The 19430-nt window shown below is 53.1% G+C and overlaps 6 protein-coding genes across 6 annotated transcripts; 4 read left to right on the top strand and 2 right to left on the bottom strand.

The window, feature by feature from the left end:
* Positions 1-4428: 4428 nt before the first annotated feature.
* Positions 4429-6111, top strand: CCMA1212_000624 (Tripeptidyl aminopeptidase; the record flags this gene model as incomplete). Its single annotated transcript, XM_073698085.1, has 1 exon — positions 4429-6111. One exon carries the CDS (start codon positions 4429-4431, stop codon positions 6109-6111), a length of 1683 nt encoding a protein of 560 aa, XP_073562910.1.
* A 1291-nt stretch (positions 6112-7402) lies between these two features.
* On the top strand, positions 7403-8565 carry CCMA1212_000623 (uncharacterized protein; the record flags this gene model as incomplete). Its single annotated transcript, XM_073698084.1, has 5 exons — positions 7403-7453; positions 7514-7829; positions 7895-7996; positions 8084-8311; positions 8378-8565. 5 exons carry the CDS (start codon positions 7403-7405, stop codon positions 8563-8565), a joined length of 885 nt encoding a protein of 294 aa, XP_073562909.1.
* A 338-nt stretch (positions 8566-8903) lies between these two features.
* Positions 8904-9293, top strand: CCMA1212_000622 (uncharacterized protein; the record flags this gene model as incomplete). The annotated part of the gene is made up of 1 exon (XM_073698083.1): positions 8904-9293. One exon carries the CDS (start codon positions 8904-8906, stop codon positions 9291-9293), a length of 390 nt encoding a protein of 129 aa, XP_073562908.1.
* A 385-nt stretch (positions 9294-9678) lies between these two features.
* Positions 9679-10923, bottom strand: CCMA1212_000621 (Putative NADP-dependent oxidoreductase YfmJ; the record flags this gene model as incomplete). The annotated part of the gene is made up of 3 exons (XM_073698082.1): positions 10705-10923; positions 10129-10632; positions 9679-10043 (listed from the first exon to the last, which is right to left on the bottom strand). Exons 1-3 carry the CDS (start codon positions 10883-10885, stop codon positions 9679-9681), a joined length of 1050 nt encoding a protein of 349 aa, XP_073562907.1. The 5' UTR covers positions 10886-10923.
* A 4218-nt stretch (positions 10924-15141) lies between these two features.
* On the top strand, positions 15142-16172 carry CCMA1212_000620 (Sphingoid long-chain base transporter RSB1; the record flags this gene model as incomplete). The annotated part of the gene is made up of 3 exons (XM_073698081.1): positions 15142-15521; positions 15575-15985; positions 16046-16172. The coding sequence occupies 3 exons, from the start codon at positions 15142-15144 to the stop codon at positions 16170-16172; spliced, it is 918 nt and encodes a 305-aa protein (XP_073562906.1).
* Positions 16173-16364: 192 nt separating this feature from the next.
* On the bottom strand, positions 16365-16562 carry CCMA1212_000619 (uncharacterized protein; the record flags this gene model as incomplete). The annotated part of the gene is made up of 1 exon (XM_073698080.1): positions 16365-16562. One exon carries the CDS (start codon positions 16560-16562, stop codon positions 16365-16367), a length of 198 nt encoding a protein of 65 aa, XP_073563549.1.
* Positions 16563-19430: the final 2868 nt, after the last annotated feature.

The raw sequence follows: 19430 nt of genomic DNA, 5'->3' as shown, positions 1-19430 counted from the left end.
GGAGGGGGCACGCGACAAAGGACCAGGTCGAATGAGGGCCGGGCTGCGAGGTCCATACCACTATCGCGAATCGCCGTTGTGCATTCAAGCGTGTATCTAAGCTGGACGTTGCCGTTTCAGGTCGATTCGCGTGTTGGACAAATATAGCATTGTCAGGAGCTTCTGATGGAGGTCGAAGTCATTCGGCCGAGTCCCTTTTGGGGAGCTTATGAGGACCTGACTCGCTTGGCGGCATCAGTCCTTATCTACTCAGCTCCCCTTTCCCATGCTTGGTGACACCGCTGCAAGGCAAACGGACACGTCGGCTCTTCACGCTGCCCACGTGTAGCCGACACGCCTCGTGTTCGTCGCAGGGCAGAGTACAAAACCATGAGTCGCCGGCATCTACCCTGCAACTTCCACTACGGCTGCCATGTTGCTTGTTCTGGCGATGGGGGGGAGTGGGAGGGTTCTGATGGAGGAACAGAAGTCGACTCCGCTGCGTGGTACAAAAGCCGTCAGGACTCCGTGACGGCCTCGCGCTCGGCATCGCGTCTTTGGCTGCTGCTGAGAACCACCCGAGTTTTCACGGCTGTTACGCTGCTCTGAGGAGCGGAGAGATCTAATAGGTTATAATGTGCGTACAGACGACGCACGTAGATGCCGTCTTGTCTCCGTAGACGGCCATTTGACGGCTACTACAAGAAGCAGGCCGACGATGCGTAGTGGTGTATAGAGCATGGGTATATTGAGAGCTGTCACCTCATGGGGCAGGAAGTCAGCTGCCCGAGTCTCTCCATCTCGCCGGAGGACCATGTGAAATCGGGGATGCTGCGCTGGATGCACTGTGCCAGACTGGTACCGTGGCATCGTGGTGTGCATGGATGCATGTGCAGGCCTTCATGCATGTAATTTGCAACTCGCTTTATCCGTTGTGACTGGCTCTTCGCCGGGACCAATAGGATGGCGAGAGATTGTCTTCGACTGCGACTATAGCACAGAGACGCCCGCGTACTGGCACATCTGCTGGCTTAGTCGAGGCCTTTTTGTTTGTCTCCGTCGTTGTCTCTGGCTTGTCCAATCCAAGAGCGAGGGACTCATTGCGTTCAACCTGGTCGTGCTATCTTTGTATAAGTAAACGTCGTCGAGACCTACCTATCGAGACCTAGACTAGGCTATGTAGGGAAGAAGACGGCGTTGAGTTTCGACTCCATGGCATGGCCTGAGATTGGTTGGTTCGGGTTCCCAAGGGTAGCTGCTGTACGATATACACATGTACGTGCTTTGCCCAAGGTGCTAGCAATCAGTCCCTCTGAAGAGATCCGGTCGGGGGATTCCGCGTCCGCGGGTCCTTTGCATCCCCAGGAGGCCGTCCTGTCATTTCCAGGGGTTTCTGAAGAATCACGAAAGAGGTACCTCATGATGGCTGCAGAACGGCAGAACTCGTAGGCTCACGCACACCTGCTGCAAAGGTGGCGCTCTACGTGTGACCCGAGGCTGTCTTTGTGACAGAGGAAGCCCTTCACAGAGCCAAACCTGCTTTCAAGAAATGTTCCCGTTGTGGATGAAACGAAGAGGTGGTCGACAGAAGCGGAAATCATCCAGAAGCCTCGGTTGGCCGCTACCATCCTTGTTCCCCCCTTGACAGTGACTGCATCGTCGGGACTATGCAGGCCGGAGTTGAAGCCGCGTTGCCCCGGAGGATCGATGCATCTCGGAACAACACGGCCATATGTGTTTGGTGTTTCCCTGCTGGACGACGAAACAGGACAGAGAGAGCACCGCACCGGCGCCTTGGTCTTGTCGAGGCACGGATAGATGACTTCTTCTTCTTCTTCTTTTTTTTTTTTTTTTTTCTGTGTCCGTTTGCTTTGCTTCACAGTTTTTGGGTGCTTTTTCTTGTACATGTTATCAGGTACCTTCATGGTGTAGTAGCAATACGAAATGTCACATGGACGATGGAAGCATCAATAGATGGTGGCCAAGTTGCACCAATGGCTTGTAGCCATTTCGGAGACACATCTTGCAGGAAATGATGACGACAGTGTTTCTGATGTGCCAATGACGGTGACGATAGACTGGGAAAGGGTTGGTCCCTGATGCTATCAGAACGAGGGGTCGAATCGCTCACGGGGGCAGCCTTTGGTGGCGAGAGGTGAGTAGGCTGGTCGGTTTGCGGGGAAGATTGCGAGCCAGGATACAGAGACTGAAGGGATGTGAGAGGCTCCGTCGATAAGGCCTTGGCCATGGACCAAGGGATAACAAACCATGCATTAGATACCGGTAGATTGCCCGTCAAAGAAGCGAGACGTGGTCGGTTCGATCATTTGTTGCTTGCCGAACAGTCCTGTGACCTTCACTTGTATGCTGGTTCTCATCAAGGTGGACCGAGGTCTGCAGGTGCTTTGTTATTCGCGCACCTTGGGACGAGGACAGAAAGTGATGAAGAGGCGGATATCCAATGACAACTTTAGCCAACTGGTTCTTGTTGCAAGGTGAGGCATGTTGAGGCCGAGGATGGTTATAGCTTGGTAGAGAAGTCTCTCGCAGCAGCCACAGCCTGTAGATGCCGAATCAGAGTTGAAACTCGCGAGGTCGAGGCTGAAAGGCTGCGGCTCGACCCTTACGTACACAGGTTGGACAAATACAGGCACCTGATTTTCGAGGCTGCCAGAACGCACGGTCAAAGACTCCAGTCTGAATGACCTCAATAGACTCCATCGCAGCTGCAAGAGCCAACGACTGGCCCCAACCCAGAGCGAACAATTGAACACAGCCCTATCCGCTGCTGCAGATCGCCTTATTGTTCCCCCATTGTCGCCGCGTGGCGGCAGAATTCCTCGGCCGAACCAGGCGGACCTCAATCCTGCAATCTCGCCAGCGACCGAGCTTCATCACGGCGGTCAAGAGGGCATCGTGGACTACGGCTCTAGTCTTTGAACCTTTGACGATGCGCGGAGCAGATGCGAATCCGTGACAGAGTGAGTCTTGATCTGGTGACCCCGGCTCGGGGCTTGCTACGCCTCGTCTATGGTATGCTTGGCACGAGGAGGCAATGACTGAGCTCTGTTGACCTCGTCGAGTTACCAAAGGGCATGCCAGCATTCTTGACTATCTTGCCGTCCGTGCCTAACACGTCATAGCTCTTCATCAGCTCCCTATGGGCTTCCGATATCGTCGTGCTCCAGAGGCAGCCGGCAGCACCATTCCGATGAATGGGTAGCTACATGTACATGCCATGATCATGTCCTTGGTGCATTCAAGTGTCATCCTGCTATCTAGTTGTCGTGCTAGAATGCGCATCCAAACACACGGACTGAACATGATCGTACACAGCTGCACACGTGCGTTCAAAGACATGCTGTCAACTCACACCTCATGCGGGACCTGTTCCACCGCTGCCTTCACTCCCCCATTCACTCCCCGGTTGTCATCCATTGGCCCCCTTTGCCGAAGCAGAATCAATCCCACAGGCGCGTCCCCTTTCCAGAATGTGTTTGACATCATGCAACGGCGCCAGGGCTGGATGTGGCTGCTTGTGCTACCGTTTGCGGATGCTCGGGTGCTAGAGCCCCTTTGTTTCCACTTCCCCCCCCCCCCCCCCCCCCCCTCCTCTCTTCCCACGAGATTGGGCAGCAGCAGCAGCTGGAATCTTGGCGGGCTACTTCGAATTCAGGGCCTCGCAAGAGATTAAGTCGACGATGCCTTATCGCTCGCATGGCTCTCCTCATGGCTTCGACCGTTGAGCCACTGGGAGCGAATCAAGCCCGGGTGCAGTAGCCGGTCGGAGGCCATCCAGCTGCTTTCCTGGTCTTGTGATGGAAAGCTACTACACGGCTCTAGACCTCGATGTTGTTCAGATAGGCCCTTTCGGCCAGTCTACCAACACCAACTTGGACGTTCAGTTTGTGATAGCTACCAAGGTAATGCTTGCAAGTCTACCGCCCCGTGCACTTCCTGCTATAGTTCCTCACACTCGCGTCAGCCTGGCATTATCTCTCCGTCGATGATGGAACCATTCCAAATGAACGAGTCGAGCCCAGTATGCCACCGCCGTGGCAAGAAACACCGAACATGCGTGAATGGACCCGTGCTCCTTGACGTATTGGGGGGGGGTGTATCGATGAATGAGCTGTGCTCGCCTGCCTTTCATCTCCCGTTTGTTTCCTGCCCTCTCACAGCATTCGGGCTGCCGGCAAAGGGATTGATTGGCACCGTTGATCCATCTGTGCTCCCGAATCGTGGCCGATGGATATAAAGTGTCTACTAATGGCAAAGGTGAATGGATGGATGGTGGCGAGCGCACAAAACACAGCTACTCCCGGATCCTGTTGGTAAACCTGGCGGGAGACGTTTTCAGCTTAACTCAACTTTCCGAGCCTCTTCTAGAACAGTCGGGAATTGACTCGCATTCATACTGGCCCGACACGCCTTTCAACCATTGTTACGATGCGGATGCCTATCCTGACAACGAGCGGTGGGAGCAGCACACCTTCTCTGCCCAAGGGAGCAATCCTTTCTTGTATGCTAGCCCTTCCTAGCTTCTTCGGGCATGCTCAAGCAGCTTCTCTCCGATCTGTTCATCGCAGTGATGGAGCTGTCACTTATCCGGGAGAGAAGATATCGTGGACGCCATGTGGCAATGTCACTGGCCACCTCTTGGAATGCAGTACTATGAAGGTACCGATGGATCAGTTCGACCACCGGAGCTCGGGAAACAAGACGTTTGATCTTTCTTTGATCCGAATTCGTGGTCACAACACCACCGATTGCTCGAAGAATATTCTGTACAATCCAGGCGGACCCGGGGCGAGCGGCGTGGGCAGCTTCTATGGTCTGTCCTCCGAGTTGATATCTGTCGTCGGAGAGGACTTCAACATCATTGCCTTTGATCCTAGGGGCATCAACGGGTCTACGCCACTGGGCTCGTGTTATGCTACGGAGAACATACGGACGGGCATGAGCAACATCCCGCTGGACAACCTTGTGACCGACGCTCCTTTCATGGGCGGCTGGGCCCCCAACTTTGCCAAAACGTGTGCCCAGACATCCGGCGAGCACGGCAAGTACATCAATACCCCTCAGGTTGCCGCCGACATGAACAGCATCTTGGACGCCATTGGGCAAGAGGACATGTGGTTCTGGGGCCAGAGCTACGGCACGCTCATCGGCCAGACCTACGCTGGCCTCTTCCCCGACCGCACGGCACGCATGGTGATTGATGGCGTCGTCGACCAGATCGAGTGGTACAACAGCACCCTGCCCTGGAAGGACTACCAAGACGGCAAGAGAGTGTTCTGGGGCTTCTTTGACGAGTGCGTCAAGGCTGGAGAGGACGCGTGCCCGCTGGCCGTGCTGTCCAAGAACCCCGACATGCTCAACAGGATAGTGGAGGACTTTGGCACGAAGATCAAATATAACGAGCTGACGGTGTACATCAACGAGACAAACTTTGGCACCGTCAACTATGCCTACATCTGGTACTCCGTCATCCTGCCTTCCCTCTACAAGAGCATCGCCTGGCAGCCCCTCGGCATCGCCCTGCTCGACGCCATGGTGGGCAATGCCACGATGGCGTTCGAGGTCTATGGAGGGTCACAGTCGTACAGCAACGCAGGAGTAACCCCCTGGGAGGCCATTTACTTTTATCGACTAAACGACGGGGCGTCGGGCAAAGAGTTCTGGCCACAGACCAACCAAGAGATGATCAAAACGCTCGAGCCTTTCTACATCATGAACCCCTTCATGTACGCGGCCAATTCGTTCTACTGGGCCAAGGCTCACTGGGTGATTCCCAAGACGCACAGCTACGTTCCGAAGCAAGGGGTCAAGACCAAGCATCCGCTGCTTGTCATGTCCAACCAATACGATCCCGTCTGCTCGCTGGATTCCGCCAAGACTGCGCTCACGTCTTTTGCGGACTCGCGGCTGGTGACTCTGGACGCCTACGGACACTGCACGTTTTATCAGAATTCCGCATGCGCCGACAGCTATGTCAAGGAATACTTTGTCAGCGGCGCGCTGCCTGCGCAGGATGTGACCTGCAATGTAGGGGATAACCACTACTTCCCGCCGCTTCAGCTGGACAAACCTGCAGTGCACAAGCGGGGAGAGACACGGGGGCTTTTCTAGATACCGCAGTGCTGTTGCGAAGCTATGATGGAGGCCTGCAGAGGCCATGGGACGTATATGATGCGAAGGAATATTTGGTGTATATACAGCGTTTGCGGAGGCGGTTTCGGAGAGGTGGTTGTTAGATTTCAGCGGGATGGAGGCTGTCTATTGTTTCTCTTTTCATGGCGGGAAAGATTTGGCGTGGAATATTGACCCTGTACGGTGTGGTACCTAGCGATTGACGTTCCGAGCATCTATCTTTCTTTTGTTCCTGTTTCCTGTACATTGTGTTTCTGTTGTTCGTCATTTTGGTGTCTTCTTGGACGGAGGCACTCAGCAGCCTCGGGAACAGCTCCATCAAACCCCGAGGCGTGCATCTACTGGATGTTGCCCTATTCGGACGCGGGCTGCTTACCCGATTGACTGGCTTCATCTTTATGGATGTGTCTCATTAGATCAGCCGTGCATATGTGACCGTCTTTGGGCTTGATCTTCGGCTTATGTGCGACTGTATCTGACTGAGCTCCTTCATGTTGTGAATGCATGCGTGGGTGGTTCACAAGAAATGAGGGGATTCCTAGAGTTCACTTGTAAATGGCCGAGAGAACCATTACCAAGACCAGTTGTCAGCACATTTTGATGGCCAATGCTCCGCGTAGAGCGACGAGTTGAACAGCAGTTGAGCTGCCTCGAGGCTGAATCCCAACAATAGCAATGGCCACAACAACACCAGAGTCGCCAATTCAGCATCTGACAATCTAATCTCAACATTCAGCTGCGAGATGGAATTTCCCGCTCTTCAAGGCAAACCCCGTCAAGCGGAGAAAAGGCCCACCCCGCTCCAGGTGGTCGAGATGATTGGGACGGTGAAAGGAGCGCCTCATTGCGAGCGAGATCCATTCCCCAGCTTTCTCCGCCCGCCGCCATTACAAATCACAAGAGCTGGCAAATGGATGATGCTGTAGGATTCGGAAGTCGCTGTGAGGTGGGGAAGGATGAAGAAGAGGCACAGCGATGGGCCGGGCTTAAAGTTGCTAAAGGCCGATAGGAGGTGAGTGATGATGGTATGAGTGAATGGATTTTATTCATCTTCTCCGTGCTATTTGATGATTGAAACGAATTCTTGCTGAAGTGCAAAAGTATTTATAAGGCTTTGGGGTTGTATTGCTTCTTCTCTTGCAGTCATTGCTTGACAACCATTAACGTCTGTTCTCAAGCATCCAAGCCCATTATACAAGCTCTTCCCTCTCAGTGAACTCGACTGACATCAACTCCAACACTTAAAGATAGAATCATCACCGGTAGAATCATGGGTTCCATCGCAAAGACCGTCGTCGCCACAGGCGCATCCTCAGGCCTCGTAAGTTGACACAACTGCATGCATCCACTTCCACTCAGCAACTCACCCCGATCTTCGCAGGGCTTCGAAGCCATCAAGCAGCTTCTCCTCCAGCAAACCCAGCCCTACAAAGTCATCCTCGGCGCGCGCAACACCCAGAGCACCATTGCCGCCTACGACGCCCTGGGCTACGACCGCTCAGGCCACGCCGTGACCGTGCTGCCGCTCGAGCTCTCCGACGTGCGGACGGTCAAGACCTTTTCGCAGCAGGTGCTGGAGAAGACTGGCGGCGGCAGGATTGACTATCTGCTGCTGAATGCGGCGATTAGTGATGGCGCGGAGGAGCCTGGTCCGCATGGTTGGAGATGGTGCGAGGCGCTGGTTGTGAATCATTTCTGTGAGCTTGCCCTTTGTGGTTGTGAGTTGATTCTGGACTGAGGACTGATGATTTGGTATGAACAGCACAGCACTATCTTGTGCATCTGCTGAGGGAGAAGCTCGTTGAATCAAAGTCCCGCATCGTCTTTGTGTCTTCGGGCGCGATTCGTCGAATCACTGACCCCAGTAAGTGACCCACGAGTCGTCCCATTGCGCTACCATGTATCGTATCTTCAATTCATGCTCGATCTTAACCGCTCTCTTGTTGAATAGGCACGCTGGAAAGTACTCTCAAGGGCGCCTCCGGTGCCGACGGCATGGACGTCTACAGCGCCTCGAAATTCGTCCAGCTTCTGAACGCCCACTGGTGGCGCCGTCAACTGGCTGCCCAATGCGATGTCGTTGCTGTTTCGCCGGGCTTGATCCCAGGCACTGGCCTCGGCCGAGGAAACAAAATGAAGCTGACGATGGACATGGCTGACGCGAAACCAGTCGCCACAGGTGTGTTTGCTCGCATCTCACGAGGACGTGGGCGAAGCTCAAGTGTGTATACTAACATCATCGTAGGGGCGCAAAGCATTCTGGCGGCATTCACCCGATCCGATTTCCCCAGCGATCCTGACCAGATCTTCCTGACCAGCTGGGGAGAGTGGTGGGGGAAGGATGTCATCGAGAAGTCTCTGGACAAGGAGTTGCAGGATAAATGGAGCTGGAGCAAGGAGGAGATTGAGAAGGAAGCTGGCATTGCTGCGTGAATGGAGGCGCAAACTTGAGCTACGGATGCGACGGGCTTTGAATGTTGGCAAAGGGTTTAAAGTGATGCGATGTCGCCGTCTGTGAGAAGCTGGTGTCAGAGAAGGCGAGGAGGGATGACTGTCACGGACTGACGGCGACACTTGTTCACTGTTATTGTTTCACAAGCGTCTAGGTTGGCGATGCCACAACCCTGACCATCAGCAAACGTCGAAGCAAGTTCTGCTCTTGTTATTTATCTTTGGGAGAAATGCGATCCATTTCGAATAATCCGACCAAGCCAGCGCCTGGCTCCCCTCCCATCTCAACGCATCAAGCATCAACGGCTTCATCAGACACCATGTGCAAATTCCGCATCACCGTCACTCTCTGCCAATGCACGGATCCCGCATGCAGAATGAGAAACAACGCCTTCGGCCAACGCGAAAGCGAAGCCATGCAGAAACACGGCGGCCACATTCTCTACATCAACACGTACCTCCGCGAAGGCCCCATGTGCCTGGGCTACTTCACCAACGAGGATCCCGAGCGGCTGGTGGTGCGGTACGGCATGGACGAGAAGAACGGGAACAGCAAGCAGGACTGCAAGAACCGCACGTTTGTCATTGATCCCGCGGTGACGAGGTGTGTCGTCATGTGTGGTCCGTGTCGGGATGTCTGCGATATTGGGCCGCCTTCGCCGGGTTCGGTCAAGAGTCAGAAGTGGTGCCCTGTGAGTGAGGCTGCGTGAGAAGTGTTATTGAGTATGTGGCAGTTGGCGAAGCTGGGCTTTATCAGGATACAGACTGGCAGGGCACAAACTGGGAAGCAGAATCTATCCTTGGTAATCGGCGTTGAGGAGGATGGGAATGGCAGTGTGAGCATGATGTCAAGGAGCGGACGACTTCTAGACTGCATAGCGCAAACGGTCTTCTACTACTCCTCGACTCTTCTTCACTCTCCTTTCCCAATACTTACAAAGCTTATGGGCAGTTTAACCAAACGCGAAATAAACCATGATTCGCTGTCTACCAATGCGTTCATGTAGGTCATACAAGGCTATATACATTTCTGTCCATCATGCAACTCATTAACTCTGGGGTATTTCCTTCCTCTCTCTTACTCCTCATCGCGCTTTAGAGCTTAGAAGGAGGCTCATCCGGGTTCTTGACCTCGACCAGCAGCTTGCCGGTGTTGGTTCCCTTGTACAGGCCGACGAGGCCCTGCTCGGCCACCTGCAGGCCGCCGGTGAGGATGTGCTCCGTCTTCTTGATCTTGCCCTCGGCCACCCACTGCGAGAGCTCCTGGCGGGCCTTGGGGTAGTCCTTGATGTGGTCGATGACGATGAAGCCCTGCATCTTGATGCGCATGGTGATGATCTTGTTGATGTTGCTGGGGCCCTGGGGCTTGGACGTGTTGTACTGGCTGATGCCGCCGCACATGACGAAGCGGGCGTGCTCCTTTGCGCGGGACAGACAGGCGTCGAGAATCTCGCCACCGACTGCGCGATGAGACAACGTTGGTTAGCGAGACCGGACTGTGTGTCGCACGGCGAGGAAAAAAGGAAATTGGATGGATGTGCTTACCATTGTCAAAGTAGACGTCAATGTAGTTGGGAGTTGCCTCGGCGAGCTTCTGCTTAAAGTCGGCGTCCTTGTAGTTGAGGGCAACGTCGAAGCCGAGCTCCTCAACCAGCCACTTGCACTTTGCCTCGCTGCCGGCAAGGCCAACGACGCGAGCACCCTTGAGCTTGGCAATCTGGCCGGCGACGCTGCCGGTGGCACCAGCGGCACCGGACACGACGACCGTCTCACCGGCCTTGGGCTCGCCAATCTTGGTCATGCCGACCCAGGCGGTGATGCCCGTCATGCCGAGGACGGAGAGCATGTCCTTGGGGTCCCTCAGGCCCGGGTAGTTGGAGGAGGGCTCGAAGGAGCCCTCGCGGAGGATGGCGTACTGGGTCCAGCCGGTGAAGCCGCAGACGTAGTCGCCGGCGGCGGCCTGCTTGCTCTTGGAGGCGAGGACGCGGCAGATGGAGGCGCCGCGCATGACTTCGCCGATCTGGACGGGGGGGAGGTAAGAGCGAGTATCTGAGGGGATGTGTGAGTCCGGCGTTGAGAAAGTGTTGCCGAGTTTCGTTTCAAGGGGAAAAGGGCCTTTACCTTGCAGCCAGCCTCGCATGGCCGGGTCCAGAGAGAGGTAGAGAGCCTCGACGAGAATCTCGCCATCCTTGAGGTCTGCTGGTGTGGGAGCAGGAGTGACTTTCTGAGCAAAGGTTGTGCCGGGGACGATGTCATCGGTGGGCCGCTCGGCCAGGACGATGGAGAGGTTGTTCACGGTCATGTTGAAGGAGGTAATGAGGAGGAGGTTGATGTTGATGGCTATGATTCAGATACTAGGTCGATTTTTGTATGTTCTGGATGGATACAGTAGTCTGTGAACCGAGAGAGCGACTGCAAAGCCGTCTTTATACCTGCTGCTCGCGTCCATCCGGGTCCCAAAAGACGGCCGGCCCTCCAGCTAGCGGTTTTAGCAGCCGTCGACGGCGACAGCCTCAAAACAGCTGTTTGCTCCATTGAACTAGGGACTTCACAGACTCTGAAACAAGAGAAACATGGAGATTCCGACTGCGAGAGTTCCACGGGGACCCGCATGCGTTTCCGGTGAACTTGTACCTACTTTTGGGCCTGCCACCACAACCGCAAGCACTCCGTACTTGAGCTTTCGGACTGTGCTCCGTGGCCTCGGACATGGATGGAGACCTCCTGCATGGCCATTGACTCTGTTTGGGGTCGGTCCGGAGCCGCAGCGCCGATCGAGAAAGGCTTCAAGGGTTGCAATGATGCAACGGCACGGAGGAGCCAAGAAAGAAGGTAAAAGAAGGACCACCAGCCACACAGACAGGGAGGAAGAACCCCAAAGAAACAGCAAAAAGAAGGGCAGAGAAGAGAAAGATGCCCTACGTAATACCAACCGCCGGCCGCAAAGTCCCCCACAAAAGCCACCTCTCTGCTTCTCTGACTAGGCCCGCCATTATCGCAATGGGGATATTCCTCCGGTGCGGAGTTTCGCCTTCGCCGGCGCTGTGCAGCCCCGGAGCTCAGGGCATTCTTTTGGGTCTCTCGGCCGAGCCCTGGATTGAGAAAGGAAGCCGGGCTGCAGGGCCTCTTCTCGCTAGATCCCGTGGCTGCATGAATGGGCGGGATGCCGAGGTGCTTTCTTTTCGGCGTCGAGCGAGCGGCAGCCGGAGCAACAATGGATTTTGCAGGGATCAGGCCCGGGACAACTGCCGCTACGAGTAAACGCAGCCATTGCAAAGAGGAACCAGGAAGACGGAAGCTCGACCGATCAGTAATAAGGGGTACAATGCAAGAGCGTGTAAGTCCGGGTACGTGCACAGGAGTCCGTCAGGCTCAAACAGACATGATGCAAAGAAGTACAGTATGTAGCACAGAGAAGATCTGGGGACGCACTCGGTGGTGCTCCGATAATTCATGCAACCCTCGCAGAAAGATAGTCTCGGTGAGAGGACATATTCAGAAAAGGTCCCCGTCCGCGCCGCTTTTTGCGCCTTTTCCGCGCTCCGGACTCGTTGACTCGCTAGTGCCGAGAGTCGATGGGCGGCCGATTGGTCACGCCGATTGAATGGCAAGCCTGGGACTTTGACAGATAGATGCGACCTCGGGGCTGAGGTTACTCAACTGGTGGTCAACTTGTTGGGAAACTTGTAACTAAGGCGAGGGATAACTTTAGCGTTATCATCTGAACACATGCCCCTTGATGGTTTGGAGAGACGTCGAAGACGAAAGAAACGGGTACTGTGCTCCGTGCTCTGTGGCTGACATCTATCGCCGTCAAAACTAGGTACCTGGCAGAGGGTGAAGGACATGATTCGAGGTTGCCACTTGTGCTGCTCAAGACGAAATGATATCATTCCAAAGTATTCTAAATTGGAGAGACGTTCCATCTATGGGGACAGCTCCCGTTTCCTTTGTTTAGAATGCTCTCTCTTCATTAATAATGGCAGACGGCAGGGAAGCAAATCGTGAGATTAAGCTGCCGGGTGCCGAGCCGAGGCCCATCTTCGGCATTGGCCAACTGATCTGATTAAGCGCGATTTTTTTTTTTTTCTTCTTTTCTTTGTTTCGTATGTACCCTTACCCAGGGGTCCATGATTCGATGATGGATGCCATCATCCTTCGAGACGAGTCTCACAAAATGCAGCCTGTATAGCTGATAAAAGTGACAGTTCTGATCGAATTCAGATTGAGTTGCTTTCTACATAAGCGCCCGTTTGCCGTATTATTCGGCCTTCTTCTGGCCTTTGTGTTCTTGAGGCTTCCAGCCCGGAACTGGACGCGTTTAACCAATGAATCTCTTGAGAAGAGGCAAACCCAGGAACGGCACTGACAGAACGTCGATAAGAGAGGGATGATTGTGGAGTTCTTAGCCTCGGATGAGTGCCAGACATCTATGGAGTATCCAAGTGTGTTACCGCTACCCTACCGTTTTTTCTCAGTCGCGAATTGTCATGCTCGAATCCACCTGACGGCTGTTGTCCTCGCCTACATGTACCCAGGTAACTAGGTAATTGAGGCTGTCTGAACCAGATGACCACGAAAACATGTAATGTGAACACTCGGGAGATGCATGAGCCGAGGTCGCAATAGCCACCGATAAACACTCTTCAGAGAGAGCCATGGACTACATGGCATTGAACTTGTAGAAGGCAATATTGGACGGAGAGGCCACACAGGGCTATAGCTTGTCTGGCCACCCTGCCGGCAGCCACAGCTCGCGTGAGTCTCTCTCCTCTTGCGACGCAATGCAATCCTAGACAATTGGGAGCCGAAGTTTTGTTCGTGTGAGCTAGGACGCAAGACCGGGGCGTGGAGTCCCGAGGTGCCGACTGCTGGGAGACGGTTATATCAATCATCATGGGCTTCCAAGACATTTTCCCAATTCTCACCGGAGCGACTGCATTCAGCCCTCTTTGACGGCATCACTCAACACAACGGCTGTCGGAGGCCATCGTCCGTTACAAGCCGCGTCCACAGGGCGACTGCCGGGTGGAGTGGTCGAGAGTGAAACGTAAAACACGAAAGGCGAAGATTGAATAAAGGGAGGTGTCAGCTCAGAACGAAGGTTGACAGTCGCCAAAGCTGCTGTCAAGTTTTGGAACTTGCTTGGACCTGGCAACTTCGGAATCAGCCGGATCTTCCCGAACGCCATGTCACCTCACAGGCACCGAAACATGACGGTATTCAGCCGCAATCCCTCGATGCACTCGACAATGCTTGATTAGGCTTGATGCTGCGAGCCAACACCGAATGACGAGTGAGAAGATACTAACGCAACTATATCCAGAGATCAGTTCTCAGTCGATTCACGAGCCAACTCGCAGCATAATGCCATAGCTGGCTCCGTTCACCACTGTCGCGTCCGCTAGCTGAGAATCTTCCATGGCTAAACGGCGTTACACGGCCCTCGCCTTCAGCCGCACCGATCTTGCGTCGTCATCACGCAAACCGGATGCCAAAGTCGAAGGATTTCTCCGTGTTGGCGATTATCTTCACGAGACCATGATCCAGGACTAGCCCAACGAGATCAAGACAACTGCAAGCGTTGAACAGAGACACGCGTCTTGCATGGTGAATTGTATTCCTGTATTGATCGAACTTCGTGGCGTGACAGCTGAAATGGCTCCCAAAACGCCTCGAGGCAAACGAAAAGACGACCAAGTCCCTGTTGCCGGCTCGACCCACCTTGGTGTTCGAATAGGCAATTGATTCGAAGGGCTGTGAATTCCGTGTTGCTCCGTTAATCCCTAATCCCGTTCCCTGTGAAGCTGTGATATTGGGAGCCGGAGAACCAGACATTTTCGCAGCATCATCAATCGATGTCAAAACAGCATTCTTGAATTAGGAATCACAGCCCGAGACTCATCATCGATCGGGCAGATGGGATTAGACGTCGTTCATGATGAATAGAGAGTTGACAAGCCCTCTCATCAGCTCCAATTCTCAAGTTGCATAAATGCAAGCTTACGAAGCTACTCCGACTGGAACTAGACCCTACAAAAGTTACTCCGTTCCTCCGTTCAGGAGCATCGGCGCAACTCGACCATACGGAAACGAATGCCATCACAATAAAAAAAAAAAGAAATATCCTAGACTCACCTCGTAATCGAATTATCTTTTCTGTGCCATCCATACCAACCTTCCAAGGGACAGACACGTCACGTTCGTTTCCAAATCGTTATCGCTTCAATGCAGGATCCTGCCTCCTTCTGTTACGCCGTTGCTCCGTCTTGATGCCGTGCAAAAATCCGACTGCCTAGTCAATACGCGATCTCAACATACATATACTGGGCGCCATCATCTTTGTGGACGAACATTCGCACTGCCTCTGCTTCTCGGAAGGATTGACCTCTGCAAAATCCCCCTACATTCAGTTCTTTTGCACATTTCTGTATCGGCGCACTTCTCTTGAAACGCTTCGTCAAGGACCGATCCCCCTTTCCAAGCAACTTCACCTCCAGGCCAGCGAAGAAAACTTTTGTCGCCAACTATCACATCTCAACTTCAACACCATCAACCATGTCAACACCGCCTGAGGGCCTACCAGGGACACCAGGCGGCTATGTTGTCTTTGGTCCGCTCGCAAACTGCACGCTCGACGTCTGCCCCCTCGAATGGAGCGTCTACAAATATCGCCCTTCAATCGCTGCCAACTCCGTCTTCATCGCCCTCTTTGCCATCGCCATTCTCGTCCACATCATTCTCGGCATCCGATGGCGCCAGTGGAACTTCATGGGACTCATGGTCTTTGGCTGTCTAGTTGAGATTGGAGGTTATGCTGGACGCCTGGTTCTCTACAACAATCCTTTTTCGTTTGGCGGCTTCATGGACCAGATTGTCCTCATTACCATCGGTCCGGTATTCTATACTGCCGGCATATACATCACTTTATCCAAGACGTGAGTCTCCGCTCAAGCTGAGCCGTGGTCGACCTAGCTGACATCATGGATAGCATCAACTTCTTGGCTCCCGAAATTTCACGCATAAAGCCCGAGCTCTTCTACTATATCTTCATCCCTCTCGATATCGTCTGCCTCATTCTTCAAGCCGCTGGAGGTGCCATGTCCACAGTCAGCTCTGGTTCTAGTCAAAACGGCGTCGACATTGCCATGGCGGGCCTGGCGCTCCAAGTCGCCGGTCTCTTCTTCTTCAGCCTCTTGTTCGTCGACTACGTGACTCGCTATGTGCGAAAGAAGAAGTCGGCACCTTTGGGCCAGAGAATGCGCATCTTCTTTGGCTTCCTCGGCGCCGCTATCCTCCTAATCTTTATTCGTTGCATATACCGATGCTACGAGCTGAGCAAGGGCTATGTCCACTCTGATCTGATCACCGATCAGGGCCTCTTCATCGGCCTTGAAGGAGTGTAAGTGTCATGGATCCATTTTTCAGTGTTTCTGCAGCCATGAGCTAACGGTTGCCTTAGTTTAATTGTTCTCGCTGCTTTTTGCCTTTCCATCGGTCACCCTGGCTTTATTTTCGGTCGAAACGAAACCAAGGATGTTTCTGTTCCTACAGACGATGAGACTGCCAACCTCGAGTCCAAGGCTTGATGCTGCTGCCTATTATATCCCATAGCGAATCATTCATCTAGAAGGGGACCCAAGACTTGGATACCGTAGAGGCTGGTACACAGCAGTGACTGTGATGCTTCTAGCGAAGGCGGCATGGCACGGGATTGCCTGCAAGAGTCATGCCGTCTGATTACATATGTGGTTATTTAGCAAATAGCTCTTGACATTGAATTATTCAGATCCTGGTCGCAAATTTCCGCCGTGGCAGCCTATTTCGCACTGGCACCGGCATTGTTGCTCACATCGAGCGTTTCGCTGGCTGCATCGATATTGTCCAATCTCTGCCACAGGCGTAATTGTAGGGGTTTCCTCGGCAGTACAAGTACAGGATGGTGCACTCCCTGTGGCAAACGTCTTGGGGCTCGTCATTTATATCAAAGATTGAGCCTCGGGGAGTGAGAGAGGCGCGTGGAAGAAACATTGCTGCCCGCTAACAATATTGCATAGGATTCTCGAATCACAGACCATCTTTCAGGATTGCTTCACTTCACAAAGCCATTGAAATGCACCTCCAGGTTTACAAAACTACGCTATGGTATCTGAGTGATCCATTTGGTAGCAGTTATATATTCTGGACATGGGGTTTTTCAAGGTGAGGCTCACCCGAGGAGGCCCTCGGACACCTATTATGCCTTTGACATATGCATAAGTATGATACACAGACATCCTGGAAAGGATGCAGATTGCGTTATAGTTGAAATGCTTTAATCTGGTCATACGATCCGACGCAATACGTTGAAGAATTTCCACTTTATCCGCCGCATGACAAGGTGATGCATAGCTGTTTAGTCGCGAAGTTGGGAGATCACATCGTCGACGGTTGATGCACAGAACCTGTACCTTAATGGTAAGAAATACACGACTGGTCGCTTCTTGTCATTTTTCCCCCTGTAATGCCATGCCCCACGACATCTTGTTCTCTCTCTCGGTACCGGAGCACAACGCGTTTGCATACCTGGTAACTGGGCTCTGTGTTACAGCTGTCTCAGTCATTTCTGTATGATCATTAATCGTACGAGGCCATCAAAGATGTCGACACTACGTACTCCGTATGAAGTACTGGTACGGAATTTTGATCACGGGCAGAGAGAATGAGGTGCCTCGAGGTAACCTGCGAGTTATGTCCTGTACGTGTATCTAAGATGGCCGCGAGCCGGAACTTGATCTACGCAAAGAGCCCTGTAGATGGTCAGAATCACTGTTCTGTATAAATGACCTTCAGGTGGTGATCAGTCACTATGCTAATGGACATGATAAATGTAGAGGCGGTTATGTTGTCAATTTCAATATTCATGTCCTCCTGACGGAGACTCGGATTGTAGGGTAGGGCTTCAGCAGTTGCAATGACCGCTACACCATGAACGTGACCGAAAGAACACGAGATTCACCTCAGGCCCTCAAAAATTGACCAGTCACCCATGACTACCTAGGTGGTCATATTTGATGTCTCACCATCTCTTCCGTCCACCACGTCCCGATCCTCCTGCCTTCGCGTTCTTTTCCCCCGCTAGTTGCGGTGATCGATGAGGAGAGAACTCAACAGTCCACTCACTTGGTGCCCAAGCGAGTCACTGCTGCCTGAGTGCCTCTGAATGTGACTTTATTCCTTGCCTTGCTTGGTCATTACGCTTAACATGCCGATGGCTGCGCTACTGCATGTCTCACATTCGGACCGCCGACCCAAGGGCGAGCGGCTCCGGTGTGAGACAACCCGCCCTAGCCCCAGGCTTGCAGGGTTGCTTGCCGTGCAATTGGTAAGTCTACCAGAGATCAGCAAAGGATTCTGAGTTAATCTGAATGCCCTCCAAGCTCCATACTCGACTGATGTAAGATGCCTAAACCGACTCATCATCAGGTAATTTCGAGGTTACTAAGGTCAAGTTGTCGGACTAAGCGTGACAACACCACCAGGTGACTCTGCTCCTTACATGCCCTGAGGCACCGGGATCAACTTTCAGACTTGCATGTAGCCTTATGCAGGGCGGAAACCCCCTATAACCGACATGCAGAAAGACAACCCGATCATTGGTCAGTTGCAACTGCACGTTGGATCCGTCAGGTCTCCCAGTCATTGACTGGATAGGCACATACGGAGATGAGATTTGCCTTGCTTCGAAAGATGTTGCAGAAAGAGGTTGCTGTCTTGGATGAACCGACGTTGTTGCACTCTTCTTGGCGGATTCAGAGATCACATCAGCACCTCGCCGGTCAGGACCTTTAGCTCACATCAGCTCTTTGTGGCTCAGGTTCCTAAACAAGCTCATGTATTGGTTTGCCATTTTGCAATATCCCTCGACGTCAGGCCATTCCTCCAAGCAATTGGTTCCGGCCATCGAGCTATTTCCGACTTCCGAGACAAATGGCGACAGACAAGGGCAAGATGGCCAATTGGCAAGTCTTTGTGACATTTTGTTGTTTACAAACAGAGACAATCCGTGCAAGATTAAGTAAAAATGATGTCTGAGACTGAGCGAGTTGCGAGCGAATGGCGGGCGTATACGCGGTGCCAGGCATATGCCTGTCTCTTCAGTTGGGTAGTTCAACTCAGTCAACGGTCATGGGGAGGCATTTGGAAGACAGAGAAAATCGTGACGTGGCTTTGCAGGAGCCTTTACACTCTTTACACCCCCAATAACATGCTCACACCGATGAACGTGCCATTTGTTTTCATGTTCGTCAGCTGCCCGTTTGCTCTCGGATCCTGTTTTGATCGCGATTCTTGCGGATAGAAGAAACCAGAAATCCGCAAGATCGCCAATAACGGCCTGTTGCTTGGGGGCTGCTCGTTACTGAAATCCCATCACATTGTGTCCATGTGAACTACTGCAGGCGATCAGCGGAGGAATACACATCTCATGTAATATCACACCAATCACTGCGATGCTTATTTGATGCCTCGCCAGTGAGCATCAAAGGGTGGGATGATCGACACAATGGATGGCATGGATAGCAACTCTCAGTATAGTTGATGCCTCCAATGCCGCCTCTGCCGCATAATATGTACTGTCGGCGATCAAATCATGAAATCGGTCGCGTTGCTCGTGCGGCCAGGCGAGGCTGAATCGAGCCACCGCATTCGTGAACCGATCAGACAAAAGTAGGGATACCCGCATATCCGGCTGTTGTACACGTACGAAATCCTGATGACTTCATGTTGTGACTGCAGAGAACATGCAAGGGCGTGTGCCAAGCTGCGTCCTCTTGACTCAACGCATGGAGGGAGACTCTTGGCGGCTC

This window comes from Trichoderma ghanense (assembly GCF_004382785.1).
Source record: "Trichoderma ghanense strain CCMA-1212 chromosome Unknown scaffold_0, whole genome shotgun sequence".
Taxonomy (NCBI): domain Eukaryota; kingdom Fungi; phylum Ascomycota; class Sordariomycetes; order Hypocreales; family Hypocreaceae; genus Trichoderma; species Trichoderma ghanense.
This window is presented reverse-complemented; position numbering and strand designations above follow the sequence as displayed.